At 39.0% G+C, this 18,671-nt stretch overlaps 1 protein-coding gene across 3 annotated transcripts in view; it reads right to left on the reverse strand.

Moving 5' to 3' along the window:
* Positions 1 to 1,667: 1,667 nt before the first annotated feature.
* LOC132131994 (single-stranded DNA-binding protein 3-like) overlaps positions 1,668 to 18,671 on the reverse strand; it is a 63,643-nt gene continuing 46,639 nt past the window's right edge. For 2 of the 3 annotated variants that reach the window (XM_059544201.1, XM_059544203.1), the window contains exons 5-18: positions 17,181 to 17,270; positions 9,303 to 9,386; positions 7,461 to 7,520; positions 7,301 to 7,367; positions 7,118 to 7,185; positions 6,212 to 6,279; positions 6,080 to 6,125; positions 5,964 to 5,999; positions 5,816 to 5,870; positions 5,570 to 5,640; positions 5,420 to 5,501; positions 5,301 to 5,329; positions 3,098 to 3,196; positions 1,668 to 2,918 (exon numbers count right to left, since the gene is read on the reverse strand). In XM_059544201.1, coding sequence (XP_059400184.1) covers positions 2,889 to 2,918; positions 3,098 to 3,196; positions 5,301 to 5,329; positions 5,420 to 5,501; positions 5,570 to 5,640; positions 5,816 to 5,870; positions 5,964 to 5,999; positions 6,080 to 6,125; positions 6,212 to 6,279; positions 7,118 to 7,185; positions 7,301 to 7,367; positions 7,461 to 7,520; positions 9,303 to 9,386; positions 17,181 to 17,270 — 885 coding nt within the window. In that variant the 3' untranslated portion in view covers positions 1,668 to 2,888. The remainder of the gene's footprint in view (positions 2,919 to 3,097; positions 3,197 to 5,300; positions 5,330 to 5,419; positions 5,502 to 5,569; positions 5,641 to 5,815; positions 5,871 to 5,963; positions 6,000 to 6,079; positions 6,126 to 6,211; positions 6,280 to 7,117; positions 7,186 to 7,300; positions 7,368 to 7,460; positions 7,521 to 9,302; positions 9,387 to 17,180; positions 17,271 to 18,671) is intronic. The other variant, XM_059544202.1, reaches the window with a different exon arrangement.

An 18,671-nucleotide genomic window follows, 5' to 3' on the forward strand; every position in this document is an offset into this window, starting at 1 on the left:
CAATGATATCAGAATGCTTTTTACAGTATTTACAGGAAACCAAAGGTCAGGGGCGAGGGGCAAGAAAGGTAAAGGGCTGTGTACCAGACAAACTGAAGACCAGCGTGGAAATCCCTTCAAAACTTACCAGGAGGCTGAGCCTGGTTCACTTAAATGGCCAAAAAACAGCATGAACTTAATACGGTCACTGGACAAAAGCATTTTAAACTAGACTTTCATCCTGTAATGAAGCACTGATTAAATAACTGTAGGCATGAAATGGCTGGATTAATGAGGTTACAAATTTGTCAACAACAATTTTTGTCAATTATTCATCAAGTGTATCTCACTAAAACCATCAAAGTCATATTTCACCCAAAAACAAAAGAATAATTATAATTTTTATTTTTGTTTTTCATATTAAAACACATTTTTAAAATTTTATATATATATACAGTACAGACCAAAAGTTTGGACACACGTTCTGATTCAAAGTTTTCTTTATTTTCATGACTATGAAAATTGCAGTCACACTGAAGGCATCAAAACTATGAATGAAAACTATGTGTTAACATGTGGAATTATATACATAACAAAAAAGTGTGAAACAACTGAAAATATGTCATATTCTAGGTTCTTCAAAGTAGCCACCTTTTGCTTTGATTACTGCTTTGCACACTCTTGGCATTCTCTTGATGAGCTTCAAGAGGTAGTCACCTGAAATGGTCTTCCAACAGTCTTGAAGGAGTTCCCCGAGAGATGCTTAGCACTTGTTGGCCTTTTTGCCTTCAGTCTGCGGTCCAGCTCACCCCTAAACCATCTCGATTGGGTTCAGGTCTGGTGACTGTGGAGGCCAGGTCATCTGGCGCAGCACCCCATCTCTCTCCTTCTTGGTCAAATAGCCCTTGATGCCTTCAGTGTGACATAGTCATGAAAATAAAGAAAACTCTTTGAATGAGAAGGTGTGTCCAAACTTTTGGTCTGTACTGTATATATATATATATATATATATATATATATATATATATATATATATATATACACACACACACACACACGTATTGTAACAATTATTATTCATTGTTATTAGATTTTTTTATATATAATTTAGGTTTTATTTTTAATACAAATATTAAATGTCATTACTATATTAATTTGAAAAAGTAATACAAATTATAATCTATTGTTACATTTAACAGTTATTTCACAGCATTTCTTATGAATTTATTTTACATAATTAAGCACATTCCATACGTATATACTTTAATGCCAGTAAACCCGATTTTATTTGGACACACACACACACGTGTACATTTTATATATATATATAAAATGTACACGTGTGTGTGTGTGTCCAAATAAAATCGGGTTTACTGGCATTAAAGTATATACGTATGGAATGTGCTTAATTATGTAAAATTAATATGTGTATGTGTACATTTTATATATATATATATATATATTTATATACACACACACACACACACACACACACACACACACACAAAAATTGCCTTAAACAGCCAATGAATTTAAATGTTTAATTTAGGGGTAAAACATGACCCAGACATTTTTGTAAGTGATTTTCCTTCTTTTTCCGTGATTGATATCCTCATTTTTGCACCAAAAATGTTGACGGTGGACTCTGCGAGTGCAACCTCATTTGAAGAAAGACATGGAACCACACATGAGCTTCACAGACAAGTAGTGTATTGAAAATACCAATAAGGTCCATGACCAAAAAAAAAAAAATGATATATTTACAGACATGGGACTATAGAGCACAAGGATACTCGTGCTTGTAAAAGCAGCCTGCCTCAAACTACTGTTACAAACACGTGGGTATAATATTTCTAAAAAGACTTGCAAAACAACGTGGCAAACACATAGTGGCAAAATTACAATGAACACGAATGATATTGTAACTGTCAGTGGCAAATCACCTAGAATGGATGGTAAATTGTATTATTATTGACCGTTCATGACCAAGGCAAGAATAGATGGCAGTGAATATGCAACGTCACCCTTTTAGACTTCGAAATGTACTCCAATCTTTTAATACAGTGCTGATGCATTAAACCAGTGATTGTAGCCACTTTTTGTTTACAGAGACACAAAAACTGAGGTTTTACATCTCGGTAGTGATGGCATCAGAACACAGGAAGAGGTATATGCAGACATCTGACGAAACAAACTCAAACGAAGAGACATACAAATACCTAAAATCATGTAAACAGAAGTGTCATTGTGCATTTGAATGTGTGCTTATTCGGTCATTGATGTTATTGAGATACAAATGTGCCCTTTACAGGAAAATCCATAAAATTATGAGTCGTCATCATCATAGCAATTATGAAAATTATAACAATAATATTATCAATAATATACAAATATATTGTAATGAGACCATTCCTGCCCCTAGCGTCACCACTTTAGCTTTTTCCATTTTAAAATGTACACAGCAATCAAAACAACCGCTAGTTTCAGTGTTTCATTGCCGACAAAAAAATAAAACTAAAAATAGAGAAAACATGGATAGTTATGAAGTGTCTTCCTGGCACAGTCCCACACACGTGCATATGTACAAACACACACACACACGGTGGTTCAATCGGGGGCCTTTAGTGTCCCGATCCAGTGACGAAGCCTGGCAGGCAAGTTGAGTCCGTCAGGAGGCCCGATGCCTGCTTTCTTTCGGCTTTGTACTGGGCGTCCTTCGCTCTGTGGCCACGCCGAGCGGCTGAAAGGCGCCACCGCGCCAGCACAGAGTGTTTGAGAGAGTTTGGGGAGTTGAAGATCGAGCCAAAAAAAAAACAACAACAACATGCCAAATGCAGCAGAGATGAGGATAACAGGAAGTGGGATGGGGGACGGGTTAGAAAAATAAAAACAAAAGAAAAAAGAAAAAATCACACACTCATTGTCATGTTGGGTGAATACTGCAACGAGAAGAGAGGAAGGGGAAGGTGGAGGGACAAAATGAGATTGCGCAACAGATAGCGTTAAATCATGAGCCGATATTTAGACTAACTACTGCATAAAGTGAATTTAGGCATCACTGTAATGTCCAAGTGCATACAAAAGAGATCTAGAGCGGACAGGTGTGATGCGGACTTACACTTTCACTTTGGAATGGGTTTAAGAAGTTGCCTGCCATCTCCCCATCGTCCCGCGGAGTTCCTGGGGGATTCATACCTGCCATGTTGTTCGGAGAGTTCTAGAAACCCAGATGTAGGATGATAAGAGACGTAAGCAAAAATACTCACAAAATGGAGTTAATGGCATCTAATAAAAAAACTTGTGGAAGCATGATACTAAATTCTGGTCAATAATGATGAGCCGATAATTAAGGATGCGCCGATACCACATCTTCCAGAGCGAGTCTGATACCGATATTGTTATTTTTGGTACTTTCTGATATGGACACCTGTATTTTCATAGCATTTGTAATTTTTTTAAAATATTTTGTACAGAAACTCACAAAATTGAGTAAAGGGCATCTAACAAGAAAGTCAGGGATGCTCAACACTAAATAAAAAAAACTAAAATAATCATTCAAATAAGTGAATGAGGCTTCACAACATTAAGATGTACAGTAAGAGATCTGGATATTCGTATTGAGATCTGTTAAATGGACAGTTCTATTAACGTTTAAAAGATTCACTTTAAGTGAGTGTTAGAGGATGGTAAAGGTAATCTAAAAGTAAAATGGCAAAATCAGAATGAACAGTTAAATATTTAATCTCAGTTAATACTGATGTATTTAAAAAATGCTCATATCAGCCAATAACCGATACTAAACCGATATTTTGTGCATCTCTAAAGAGATTAAAAAGAATAAGGGAAATGCATATCAGTGTTGTTATGGTTAATTGAAACTACTGACATTATTATTAAATTAAAAACTTAGAAAACTAGAAAATTAGAAATGTTGCCTCAGCAACTAGCTGAAAAATATATTGTGAATACAACGCAATCACAAAAATGACTAAAACTGAAAAATAAAGCTAAATAGAAATATACAAAAATAAAACAAATAAAAATTGACAAAAGAACAAAATTACTAAAATTTAAATATGCTTCAAACTTAATTGCTAAAACTGAAAAATAAAATGTCCTTACTACTGTACCTTTCTGGGCCTTAAATGTGTCAGTTGCATTGCTGACTATGGAGGGTCAAAAAAGCTCTCGGATTTCATAAAAAAATAACTTGTTTTTAATTTGTGCTCAAAAGAGATATAGAGAGATACATACATACATATACACATATACCCATTTACATTTTTTTTTTTTTATCAAAATGTAAATTCCTGTCCCAGTCACATTTGGTTAAAAAAACATTACTTTATTAAAGCTAAGTATGAATCTCATCAAGTTGGTGTTTCTAAGTATTTTACATTTATTCCAAAATAATAACTCAAGGAAGTAACAATTTAAACATTATATTTTATTTGTGAACTTATTCTAAAGGTATTTTTTTATAGTTTACCTTTAACTTTTTTTATTATTATTCAGTTTATCAGTCATCAAAGCTCAATAAATATTGGTCACAGACATAGAGGTTTATTTTAAATTTGACCAAGCTGATCACTCACTAAAAACTTCCACAGATCATGTTTTCAGGCCATTTTAATCTTATTTTGCATAACAACGTGATTATATCTAAGTGTGTGAGTTGTTTACTTACTTTTTTTTTAAATGATTCTTCACATTAATGCCATTATATTGTTCATTCAGACTGATTCACGAATGTGAAATGTGCATGAACACGAGAGGCGGGGTTTATCGCATCAACCAATCACAGCCGAACATAATCAATCGCCATCGCAATGGAGGCATTGCCTTCTCTCACGTGATTTTCCCTCATTCATTCTCAATTACCCTCCACTAAACTCACCAAACGCCCCTAAAGCTCAAATTGTTAAAACTCAATGGGTTCAGGGGAGGCGCGAGAGACGTGTTACTCTACCTGCAGGTGTCACTGTTGGACAATGTATCTTTAGAAAAAAACAGTGATTTATACACTTTTTAATGTTATATTTTGTAATATTGGCGTTTTATTTTTTCACAACTATGTTTTTCCCTCATCCAATATTTTGAGGAGAAACTGCCTTCCTTGCCTACACAGAAGAAACACCCCTGATATATATATATATATATATATATATATATATATATATATATATATATATATATATATATGTCTCAAGAACATAAAACTGCTAAAACTAAAAAATAGATGTATACAAATAAAAGTAAATTCAAAATAATACAACAAAATATAAATAACACTTATACATATATGCCCAGGCAGTTCTCACCTTTGTCAACCCATCCATATCACCCGAGCCTGTAATCAAAAGCAATTATGAGAACCATTTAAAATGTCAAAACATTTCTTATTTTGTATGTTTTAGCTATTTGTATGATGTAGTCTAACCTAAAGAACCGTTCATATGGTGCGGCTCCATCGATCCCATTCCACCCATCGAACCGTCAGGCCCCGGCCCCATTGGGAACTGCTGAAACACACATTCTGTTAACAAAGGACTAAACCATGTTCCATACTGCATGAGAACCGTCAACTTACATTCGGTCTGTTGCCACCAGGGCCGATTGGATTCATCATCGTGTAAATGTTTTCACTGGAATTCGTCGAGTCTACATGGAAACAGATAACACTGCACAGGAAAATTCTCCGCAATCCGATGTATCCAAATAACATTTCCCAAAACAAGAGCTTTTTTGTCACTGAGGTCATTTCTCAACTGTTTTGATGAACTTTCAATAAAAGAAGGTTGATATGAAATTCAGATAAAATTCAAGCAAAACTGACCTCCTGGGCTTGGCATGATGGGAGTTCCTGGAGGTCCGCCACCTCCTGGAGGCCCCTGCAAGATGAGCACGGAAAATGATTACTCACAAAGAACATTTCGGATAAACAGAGAGAGACGTTGAGACAAAATTTTATGCGTGGAACTCACCACATAGTTTCCTGGTGATGAAGACGAGTATGCTATCTGTGGGAAGAAGAGATATTAAGAAGCTGTTTCTTAAGAAGATTAATTGCAATATTAAAATGACTGGAAGTGGAGCTCACCGAGTTTGCGTTAGGGTTAGGCCAAGGCCCCCGACCTCCCGGAACCCTTGAAAACACAAGATTCAACGTTAGTGTGTGTATGGAAACATGGCATAGACAGTGTGAGTGTGTTATACCATGGTGGAGACTCACATGTTCATGCCAGGCATTCCAGGACCCCCGAGAGAGTTTGGAGGAGGCCTCATTCCACCGCCGTAGTTCTGCAAAAGCAGAGATGGCAAAAGTTAACCTACATATGAAATATGTTATGGCACTGCAACAAGAAGATACTGGTGACTTGCTTTAATTTACTGTGGTAAAAGTTAATTCAACACCTCATCTACAATTATTTTTAATAATACTAGTATAATAACTATAGGCAGGGTTGCCACATTTTTTGATTAATGAAATAAATAAATAAAATATTAGTATTTTGTAATTTCACTGATCAAAAAATGAGGCAAAATCTATTTATTTATTAAATCTACTTTCCCTGCTTATTTATTTATTTGTTTACAATAAATGAAGATCATAACATGGCTTTTAATAAGCCTTTACTACTTTGTAGAATTTTAATGCTGTTGTAATTAGTAACATAATACGTAATATATGGGGAATTAAATAATAAGTAATAATACATTAAATTCATCATGGCTTATTTTAATGTTTTTATATATATTTAAATCGATATTAAAATATAATATCTAATATCCAGATACATATTGTATATCAATACACAATAAATAATAAACTAAATAAATATTTTCTATTCAACTTTTCACTGTTATTAGATTTATTAATAAGACAACATGATATTAATAGTAATAATAATAATATTAATAATTTAACTATACTTATAAATACTCTATAAATATTTTTTATTAATATTTATTAATATATATATGGATTACATGTATTAATTTATTAATTCATTTAAACTCATTTTATTTATGCATGTTTACATTTCTCTGATATTTCCAGGGTTTCTATGATTATATCCTGTACAGGGTTCCCAATCTAAGCACTACTGTTTGATTGACAGATTGACTGTCAGCCAACCTGTGGGCCCATGCCTCCCATTCCTCTGGGTGGGTTCATCCTCATCGGGCCGCCCATGTTTGGATGTCCTGATGGGGTAGAGGAAGCACAATCATTTTACAAATTCCTGAGTGATTGGAGCTCTTCCATAGCAAATTTCCTCAATCACAGCTGGTTGTAAAAGTGTATGGTGCAGTGCGGTACCTTGCGGTCTGGTGGGGTCCAAATTGTTTGGCAGGAGCGGCTGTGACCCTGGGACTCCAACAGGAGGCTGAAACCAAGAGAGAGAGCATGAAATAAGTGCCAAGCAGAGAAAACCACAATAGCAAACTTCAGAAATGAAAGGTTGTGGGTGGGTCAGTACCTGATTTGGCATGCGGAGTGATGGGCGGGGTCCACCTGGGTACCGTGGAGACATGAAAGGCTATGGGGAGAGAACATAGGGGCTGTCAATCAAAAGACGCCACTGCTAACCTCTCATTAGCATAACAGTAGTATTTTAACACTGTATGTTGCTGTTAATTCTTCAGAAAATTAACTCTTGCTTCACTTGATAGAAATCATACTCTAGACCTCTGATGATTATATATTAATTTTCCAAAAGTGATTTATAGTATAAACAGCAACAGAAGAAAAAAAAAATTGTAAGGATTTATAACAAACTAAAAGAAATGTTACAGTTGTGTTTGAGATGCGCAGTGCAATAGTAACCAGCAGAGGGCACAATAACTGTATGAAAGACATCTGTTTGAGCCTAAAGTGAAAAACTCAAACATCAGTTCTCTCTCCACGCTGACATGGTGAGACTTCTGCTATCAGATATATGGTATTTTAAACAAGACTTTATAGCGAGAACCAAGACAGAAAGAGGATGGACATGAGAGTAGTAAGAGATGCACAAAAAAATTAAAAGAGACTGGACATCATCCTAACCAGGCAGGAAGCGACAAGTTACAGCAACAAGTAATTTGTCTATCCACACTGAAAGCACAAACACTGCCAGACGCCACATGATCACAGTAAAATAAGAATCTAGTTCAGGTTACGAGGCACTGGATTTTTAACCAGAGAGTTCACTGTGGTTGAGGTAAAAAACGATTAAAAGATCTATCGCTCAAAGCTTTATTACATCACAGAGTAATAAGTCACTTTCTTAGGGGTTTGATCCTACAACCTTTAGGATTGAAATACTTGTTTAAACTTCATTGTTTTGGCAAGTTTGTGTATTCGGAAGGGTTGGTGTATGTAAAATTTGCGTTAGACTGCCTGTGTTTATGCTTGTATGTGTAAACACAGGAGCATGTTTGTGTGTCTGTGCGTGTTGCATTATTAATAGAATATTGATGGACTATGAAGGACTGAGTGCAGGGTGTAGGGAGGGACCAGGTCTGAAGAGTCCCGGGCTAGATGAACTTCCACTCCTCACGGGCCGGGCCGCAGCCTGCAATATTTATTCGGCAACATCGTCACAGTCAGCGAGGAATGTGTGTGTGCATTTGTGTGTTTTCAGAGATAACAGAAAATGAAGTAATGTACTGCTTTGTGCTCTATCTAGGGAAGGGTCACGATAGTCAACCAGCTGTCCAAAAATTTTACTGACTAGATTAGATTTTTCTTATATTTTAATCTTCAAATAAGTATTATTTATACATAATATAACATACATATTTGACTTACTAAGATTTAATAATTTAATCATTCCTGTATCTCAAATAGTACAGTCAAGAAACACCAAGATCATGGGTTTGATTTCAAGGGAATTTATGAACTGATAAATTGTATTCCTTTAATGCAATGCAAGTCACTAAGAATAATGCACCATTGTATTAAAATAGTCTAATTTAATTTAAATCATAATTATATCAATAATAATTATTTAATTATTAAAATTATGGTACCAACTCTAAGGTCATAGGTTCGATTCCCAATAACTAATACACTGTATACCTTGAATGCAAAATAGGTTGCATTGGATAAAAGCTTCTCCCAAATGTGTAAAATGTAAATAAAGGGTCAAAGCATACTTTTTCCAGGAATAAAGGCGGTCAATTTTGGGAATGAATGAAATAAAATAAAAAATTAAGGTGTGAAGACGGAAAGGGTGAAATGAAAGCTGCACCACAGTTGCTCCTTATATTACACTTGTGTCTATTTCACAGGTTATGTGTGAGGAAGTAAAAGAAAACAGGGGGGACGAGGGTCTTACCTGGCCGTGTGGCCCCATCATGGGGTTGTTGGGGTTGTGTGGAGGGGGCTGTGAGTGTGGTGATGGTTGTGACCCGGGTGGGCCCTGAGAAAAGGAAGAAAAAGAGAAAAATTTAAAGATATAACACTTAAAAACCTACAGACATGCCATTAAATTGGTCTTTGCTGAAGCTGGTTGACCAACAAAGTCTCACTGTTTAAGGTAGTTTAAGAAAAACTGATAATTCCAATGATCTCTTGTAACAATCCAGCCTAGGTTGGTAATAAATCTACCCTTTATTCCCCAGCAAAGGACATCTCCTACAGGGCTGAGCAGCTGCTGAACCCCATAACAGAGCTCCACCACAAGGCCTCCTCCTTGTCTCTCAATGGAGTCCATTATGGGTAAGTGGGAAAGGCATATGGCCTATACCGAGATGCCCGTTCCTGCACCACATCCCTACAGAGTGACTGAGGAACAACTTGGGCTTGATTGTATTCATGTGTGTGTCTTGGTTGAGGAGGGGGGTGTTTGTTAAATGAAGCAATTAATAAAATCATTTTCTACCCAGCTAAGGAGATAACGGCTTGGCACCGAACTACAAGCCCATCAAGAGCAGCCCCTCCCGCCGAGAAAGGGAACAGCACATAGTATTCCTAGTGGGACAGTGGCATAGAGGACAGCAGTCCAATTGTTTCAGGGAAGCAATGCTGCTTCCTGACCGAAAGGGGGCAGTGTGTAGCTACTTGCCGTGTGACTGCCGGGACACAAAGTACCAAGCAAAACAAAGCATGGAACAGCAACACAAGGCATATTTCATTGTTGTCTTTGTGTACATTACGAAAAGAATTACGACCACTTCTTTGGCAAAAGCCACGGGATTGTGCAATTCACATTTCTGAGGGTGTGCTGCTTCAGAAGGATGGTTTACACTAGTCTTGGAAGTAATTATTCTGATAAGTCCAGCTGCCACAGAATCTGTCACAAACTGAGACGATAAATGTCTCGTACCATACAGGATCTAAACATCATCAAAAAGCTCTAGTTGTCAAAAATGTCGAGAAATCTTGCAAGCATATGCGTAGCAGAGAGGTACTTTGACATTAAAGTCACACTAATTGATGCAACTAATTAATTATTTAGATTACTGTGCAAAAAGTACAACTGTCAGGAAATCTGTCGCAAACTGTGACAATGACATGCCAGACGGGATCTAGATGTTGACAAAGACACATCTAGCTGACGAAAATGCCAATATAAATGTACTTTGACCTCAGAAGTAACTGAAAATGATGCAAACTCAATCAAAACCATCCGTAAGGCTACAACTTGGAATGCAAGAAAACATGAACCAAAATAGAAAGTATATTGAGATTTGTTTGAGTATAGGGACATTCCCATGTCAACATGACTACAACGTTGTAAGGTGTTGGGACCTATTTCAATGTCCCAGGACTCCTACACCTCGCAGAAGTATGAACACGATCCTCCAGTCCTTTTAACCTTGACAGAACTCTCCCTCTCTAGAGTCTATCAGTCTTTCACTTTTCTCAGTGTTCTGTTTGGTTTTCAAGAGGTTTTTGTTGGAGAAGGGCTGATGAAATTCTCCCACCTTCTTCCCTCAAAACAAACCCATCCATTTCAGATGTTTCCAGCTAAACTTGAAACTATTTCTATATTTTTTATTTTTTTTTCTCCTTGACTATGCTCCCTCCCTGCCTCCCCCTTGCTAGTCTGTCCTCCCAAGAGTAGCTGGCGCAGTAGTTTTGACGTGAAGATTATTGAAGAGGCCAACCCATGCAATGAGGAAAAAAAAGAAAAAAAAAAAAAAAAAAAAGCAAGAAATCTTAAAAAATGTCCAAGATCTGGGCTAGACGCCAGCAAGCAAGCTTAGTGTTTCTCTCCCTAAACTCTCCTCTTTCACTCTCCGTCTCTGCAGGAGGTTGCCGGAAGTGTGTGCCTGCAAGGTACAGATTTTGAGTCTAGAGAGAGGGTGTACATGAGGGTTTAGCCCTCTTCACCTTCGTCCCCATCTCGCAGAGCCGCACAGATCACACAGCAGCTACTGCGGTCGCATGTGTTAATTATCGTCACTGGAGCTGCACTGAAGACATGGCTGCATAGCTGCACTACCAAAATGCTTTTTTAACTTAACTGCAACAGTGTACTGCTCACTAGAGTACCAGTATATCTAACAGAATTGTTTTTGTCCCTATCTGTTTGCTGGACATGACTGGACAACATGCAATTTGGCAAGTTAGTCGTGTTTATTGAATAAATGCTATTCAGATTTAGGGAGTTCTTCAATAGAACGTTCCAAACCGATAACTTCAATGTTTGACTTTTTGACTGAAGCACAAAAAGTATTCTGAGATAGACATGTATTCATGACCAACAAAGAAATAATTAGAGAAATAAAAGAAAAACAGACCAAAAGACATGCAAAGGAGGCGCTAAAGAACAAATGTCCGCCTTTCGAAACAGAAACTATCAGAATCTGCATGGATAGCAACCTGTTCCAATCACAATTCTATTAAAAACGGCCACAAAAAGAGCAGATCCAATTATTAGCACAACTGTGTACAGCAGTCGTGGCTGACGCAAGTGGGAGGGAGCAGCAGTTAGCTCTTGAGAGGTGTGAAAGAGTGATATACTGGCCACTAGGATATATGCCAAGATATAATTGGTGTCACCAGACCACAGCCACTGGTCGTGTGGAATCGGGGAGTGTACAAGGAACGCACGTGGGCCTTTTTGCAATTGTTGCCACATTGCCATCTCTCTCTTCCTTCCTTTCATTCTTTCATTTTCTGTCTTCACTCTCTCCATGCCTCTCTTCTGCCATGCCATGAGCTGCTACCAAGAGGGAATTACTGCAGTGGAGCACAAAGTCCTCCCTCTTCCTCCCTTTCTTAGTTCTCTCTCTCTTTCCCTCTCGCTCTTATGCACACAGATACTATTTATAGAATGCAATGTCACACACGCAACAGTCAGATCGCTCCCTGCTCCGAACACAGCTCATACAACATTAACACTCTCCTCCTCAACTCAAAGACCATGTCAGGGTTCTTTATGACAATCCATGTGACGCTCTACCTGATGCTCATCTCAGCATCTGCTGCTTTATGGGATGCTCTATCAGCTATTCTACCTGACAATCTGTAACATTCTGAAAGCAGTTTTCTCAATGCCACTCTATCTGATGTTATTGATTATAGGATGCCCTATCTGACATTCTATCGGATGCTCTAACCTATCTAATGTTCAATTTGTTGAATTGGATCTTCTTATCTAATTGACTCCATTGGATCCTCTATTTGCTGCTCTGTCAGGTGCTTTATCAGATGTTTCATCTAATCTGTCTGATGTTCAACAAGATGTTACATATACCATCAGATTTTCTACCAAATTAATCTTGTTACATATAAACTCTATGGGATGCTCTATCTTTCCTCATCTTCTGACATTCTATCTACCCTTTTGGTTGCTCTATCTCACCTATTGATATTCATCTCTGTCAAAGTATCTGCTGCTCTATAAGGTGCTCTGATATTCTATCTTCTTTATCAGTGTTAGATGTTCCATCTAATCTACCTGATGTTTGACAAGATTTTAAATACACTGTATCAGTTTTTCTATCTAATGAATCTTATGGTATACATACACCATGTGGGATCTCCTATCTACTCTACACTAGGGCTGCACGATGTGTCGTTTAAGCATCGATATCGCGATGTACGAATCCACGATAGTCACATCGCAGGATGTGTGATGTAGGCTGTCGTAGTTGATCTGTTATTCATTAACTGTACGGGCCAGCTGCTCCCCGGCCCTTGACGAATGTGATTCGCAGATTAATTGCACAGCTTAACCATCATAGAGTGAAAGAGAGACAGAGAGAGAGCGTGCGCGAGAGAGACAGAGAGAGAGAGCGCGCGAGAGAGACAGAGAGAGAGAGCGCGCGAGAGAGACAGAGGGAGAGAGAGCGCGCGCGCGAGAGAGACAGAGAGGGAGAGAGAGCGCGCGCGCGAGAGAGACAGAGAGGGAGAGAGAGCGCGCGCGCGAGAGAGACAGAGAGGGAGAGAGAGCGCGCGCGCGAGAGAGACAGAGAGCGCGCGCGCGCGAGAGAGAGACAGAGAGAGAGCGTGCGCGAGAGAGACAGAGAGAGAGAGAGCGCGCGCGCGAGAGAGAGACAGAGAGAGAGCGAGCCGTCTTCAAACAACAGGAGCGCTGTCTTGCTCTCTCTCCCTCCCGCATATTAATCAATTGACGCGATGGTGTCGATGTTTAAATCATTTAAAATGAGAATGTAAGTGTGCTCACCCCATTTTTGTTTGTAAGAAAAAATATCGCAATATATATCGCAGAAAAATAAAATATCGCAATGTCATTTTTTCCCCAATATCGTGCAGCCCTACTCTACACCTATCTGATGTTTTACTAAATATTGAAATAACTGCACCGCCTCTTCTATCTCGTATCTTATCTTTTATTGACTCTACTGGATCCTCTATATCTATTCTACTGGAAGCTTCATCTGATGTTCGACAATAAATCTGTCTAACGAAACTTGAATATACTCCATGGGACGCTCCATCTGCCCTGCTATCCACTGCACCTGATGATCGAGCAAACATATCTTATACTCCACTAGATGTTAAATCCTTTGAAGTTAGAGGCAAATATAGAATATAGAGATGCAATTTGTATGACTTGAATAAAAAACAGAAATTAACTATTAATATAATAGTTCAATTTAAGGGTTAGTTCACCCAGATAGCAAAATTATGTTATTAAAGTGTAACTAAACCCCTGCTCAGAGCCTGACTCCACCCACTGACAATATTTGAAAAATGCTGAAAATTGGGCAGATCACAGCGGAGATAGAGAGGACGAACCTAGGGCGGGGCTGAGCGAGTGCGGCGTGATCCTGAGACTTGCAGTGACGGATTGATTGACAGCTGCTGTCAGAGACGCTAAAATGGAGAGTGACTGTAGTGACGCAAGTAGCTTTGCAACAGAGAGATCATTTGAAGTAGAGGACTTTTCTCCCCCACTTTTACCTGAAGTGGAGGGTGTCGAGGTGTCTGTTCATATCAATTCGAGCCGCTGGCTCAAACTGCGGTCTTAACTCCCACACCGCGTCGCTTTTCAGTGCGAGCTGTGTGGAGAAGCCCATTTCCACCTTCATTGCGTTGGAGAAGCAATCCCGTGTAAAACGCAGTTTGCACACTCGAGCTCTAGGCGGGAACTTGCGGTCTTCCAGGCCAAATGCATGCAACCACTGGCACTTAATTTTAAAGTCTGCTGGTAAACTATGCAGTCCAGCAGTGCTGTAGCAACCAGCAACACACCTCCGTACCATCCTGACCACTGTACTAAATACAGATAAATCTACGGCAACTTGAAGATCTAAATAACTATATAATTGCTATGCTAAATAGATGCTATATTAGTCTATCCTGGTCGTAACCAATACCCGCAATTCCAGCTCCTGACTCACTACAGTGATTTTGATGGTTTTATACTGCCAAGGGCGTGGTAGCTCGTACCAAGGGGCATGGTGAGCTGGAAACTGCTTACGTCACCTGCCACCGCTTACATCACTTGCCACCGCAACATCCAATAGGAAAAATCAACTGCAGTAGCCACCGTTCAACCTGACGATGGCAGCACTCACACGTTTTTACACCATATATTGTAGAATTAAAACACTTTATACTCAAATGTCAAAAAAGTTACTCGAATCAATGAAAAGCACTAATAAAGCCCCATTCTTACAGACCATTAACTAAAAAAAGTTGGTTTAGGGTTTAGTTACTCTTTAATAACTTACCCTCATGTTGTTCCAAATCCGTAAGACCTCCGTTTATCTTTGGAACACAGTTTAAGATATTTTAGATTTAGTCCAAGAGCTCTCAGTCCCTCCATTGAAGCTGTGTGTACGGTATACTGTCCATTTCCAGAAAGGTAAGAAAAACATCATCAAAGTAGTCCATGTGACATCAGAGGGTCGGTTAGAATTTTTTGAAGCATCGAAAATACATTTTGGTCCAAAAATAGCAAAAACTACGACTTTATTCAGCATTGTCTTCTCTTCCGTGTCTGTTGTGAGAGACTTCAAAACAAAGCAGCCTGGATATCCAGTTCGCGAACGAATCATTCAGTTCACCAAATCGAACTGAATCGTTTTAAACGGTTCGCATCTCTAATACGCATTAATCCAAAAATGACTTAAGCTGTTAACTTTTTTAATATGGCTGACACTCCCTCTGAGTTCAAACAAACCAATATCCCGGAGTAATTCATTTACTCAAACAGTACACTGACTGAACTGCTGTGAAGAGAGAACTGAAGATGAACACTGAGCCGAGCCAGATAACGAACAAAAGACTGACTCGTTCACGAGTCAAGAACCGTTTGCGTCGGTTTTCGGATCACCAGTAGTTCTTTCGGACGGTTCGATTCAATAAACCGGTTGAAGAAAACTTTTCACCGGTTCTTTTGCGCTCGACGTAATGGCATCATTTGCGATGATTGCCCTTGATTCAAGCCTTCGGTTTACCCGCGCGGGCTCATAACACTAGCACAGAATCAATTCAGAATCAATCACCTAAAGAATCAGTTTGGTTCAGACGCTCTGTGTGTCAGTCTGCGTCATGCTAAATCACACATGCGCAGTATCATCAGCTCCTCGGTTCTCTAATCGTACGCTTTTGACAGAAACGGTTCTTGACTCGTGAACCAGTCATTATCTTGCTCGGCTCGGTGTTCATCTTCAGTTCTCTCTTCACAGCAGTTCAGTCAGTGTACTGTTTGAGTACATGAATTACTCCGGGATATTGCTTTGTTTGAACTCAGATGGAGTGTCAGCCATATTAAAAAAGTTAACAGCTTAGGTCATTTGTGGATTAATGCGTATTAGAGATGCAAACCATTTAAAACGATTCAGTTCGATTTGGTGAACTGAATGATTCGTTGGCGAACCGGATATCCAGACTGCTTTGTTTTGAACTCTCTCACACAACAGACACGGAAGAGAAGACAATGCTGAATAAAGTCGTAGTTTTTGCTATTTTTGGACCAAAATGTATTTTCAATGCTTCAAAAAAATCTAACTGACCCTCTGATGTCACATGGACTACTTTGATGATGTTTTTCTTACCTTTCTGGAAATGGACAGTATACCGTACACACAGCTTCAATGGAGGGACTGAGAGCTCTCGGACTAAATCTAAAATATCTTAAACTGTGTTCCAAAGATAAACTGAGGTCTTACGGGTTTGAAACAACATGAGAATAAGTTATTAATTACATAATTTTGCTATCTGGGTGAACTAACCCTTTAAGGGGCCTACATAAATTGGACTCAAAAGGGTTATGATACATAATTTGTCTTCCTAAGGTAGTGTGTGTTATTTAGGAAGGTGACTACCTTTGTCTGAATATAAATAGCTCAATAAAGATCACTATGGCAGAGGAACTCCCACAGGCGCCTTGACTTTGGGAACTATGCCCCTAAGCATTTCCCCAAATCCCAGCACAGAATTTACAATACAAAGATATGTTATGTTGTTAGATATGTGTTCCCAAAGAGCTAAAACCAAGCACGCATGTTTTTACCCATTTTGGCCTTAGGGATTAAACTGTCGAGACATTTACACTCAGATCAGAGGCCATGACTCTCTGTTTGTGTCAGTGTGAGTTGCTACTGTACTGAACTATTAATTTAGACATGCAAAATAGAAATGAATGGAAATACGGTGAGGGAGAGATAGCGGGAAATAAACATCTGGACAGGGATTAGTAGAACTAAAGAGGGTAAGTGAAAGAAGGGGTGGGGACAGGGACAGAAAAAACGTTGAACGGGAGGATGGGGGAGGAGAGAGCAGCTCTTACTTGAAAGAAACCGGGAGGCATGGGTCCACCTGGCATGCCGTCATTGGGCGGCATGTTGCCCATCACAGGACTGGGAGCTGCTGCCGCACTCTGAAACAGAGAAGCAAGCAAAGCCTGGTCAGAAAATACATTCCAAAGCAAGTTCCACCTTTTAGGCATTCAAACTATTCATTTAAAGTTTGCATGTATTATAGAATACATTAAATAAATCCACTTTTTCTAACAATTCAATAACACAACAACATAAAAGTAGAATCTCTCGTCACATATGTGAGCAGTTCTTTAGGCTGAAGCCTGGGCCCCCCACACTACAGAAAAAAGGGGTAGACCGGGATTACACACGATCCAGCGCCCCCTCCTCCACCCTGTAATCATATCCCTTACTTTCATCTGGGTGGAGGAGGGTAAATCGCCTTAGTGCCTCTGACCCTAATAGACCAGACACTCCTCGCTGACCCTGAGAGGGCAAAGGTCACTGTTCCATGCACCAACATCCACAGACGTTGGTACATGATTATCTCTGTCTTTAGCTCTCACACATATATAGTAGCGAATCAAGCCCTAAAGCCACATGCAAACAAACACACAAATTCAAGATCACACACACCAACAGGATAGACAAGTCGACTTGTAAATAGAAAGACTAAAATTGCTTCGGGCTTCATCCCACCATAACCCAAGTATGAGAGCTAAGAAATGGTTCGGTTTTAACGGCTTCCGTTAACGGCTTTCAAATATCTCAAAAAGAACATTTTTAGAGAATAAAGGCCTATTCAGACCAAGAACTATACATATAAGGATAACTATAAAACATACTTAAGCATCCACACCAATAGACAATAAAGTTGTGTTTATTATAACTGTACTGCACTGTTGTAATTTGCCACTTGAAATCATGATTTTTAAAGTTTGATAGATTGTCACTATATGACAAATAACACAATGAACAATTGAGCATTTCTACATTTCTGTTCCATGGAATAAAGCCACACAAGACAGATTTTCATATAATCTATATATACAAGGAGGCACGTTCTTATTAACGAGTTAAGAAAAAAGGGCTGGAGGCTGGCACTGGGCAGATAACAGGTGAGTTTGGCCAGGCACCGTGTTTGCATGCAGTGGAGGGATTGGTGAGTGTGTTTGGTTAAGGAGAGGAACGGGCTGAGTGACAGATCGGGCCGGTGAGATTTTGTTTACACAGTGTCTGTTGTAGGTTTAACCAGCACAATGACTCCAACAGCATATAAACGAGGGAAAATACAGAAGGTGTGCAGATGAATAATTTAATTAAAACAGAGATGAAATAAAAGAAAATCACTAGCAAGAATGACCAGCGGCCCATCACTGGTAGCTCACACACACATACGCACGCAGCGTGACTCCACTGCACTCAGGTAGAGCGGCAGAGGGCCCAATCGGCTTGTTGCCATGACAACCCAGACCTTGGCTCTCCCGCTCTCCAGTGCCCATTAAAACCCTCAGGCCGTC

Source organism: Carassius carassius, chromosome 48, assembly GCF_963082965.1.
Source record: "Carassius carassius chromosome 48, fCarCar2.1, whole genome shotgun sequence".
NCBI lineage: Eukaryota > Metazoa > Chordata > Actinopteri > Cypriniformes > Cyprinidae > Carassius > Carassius carassius.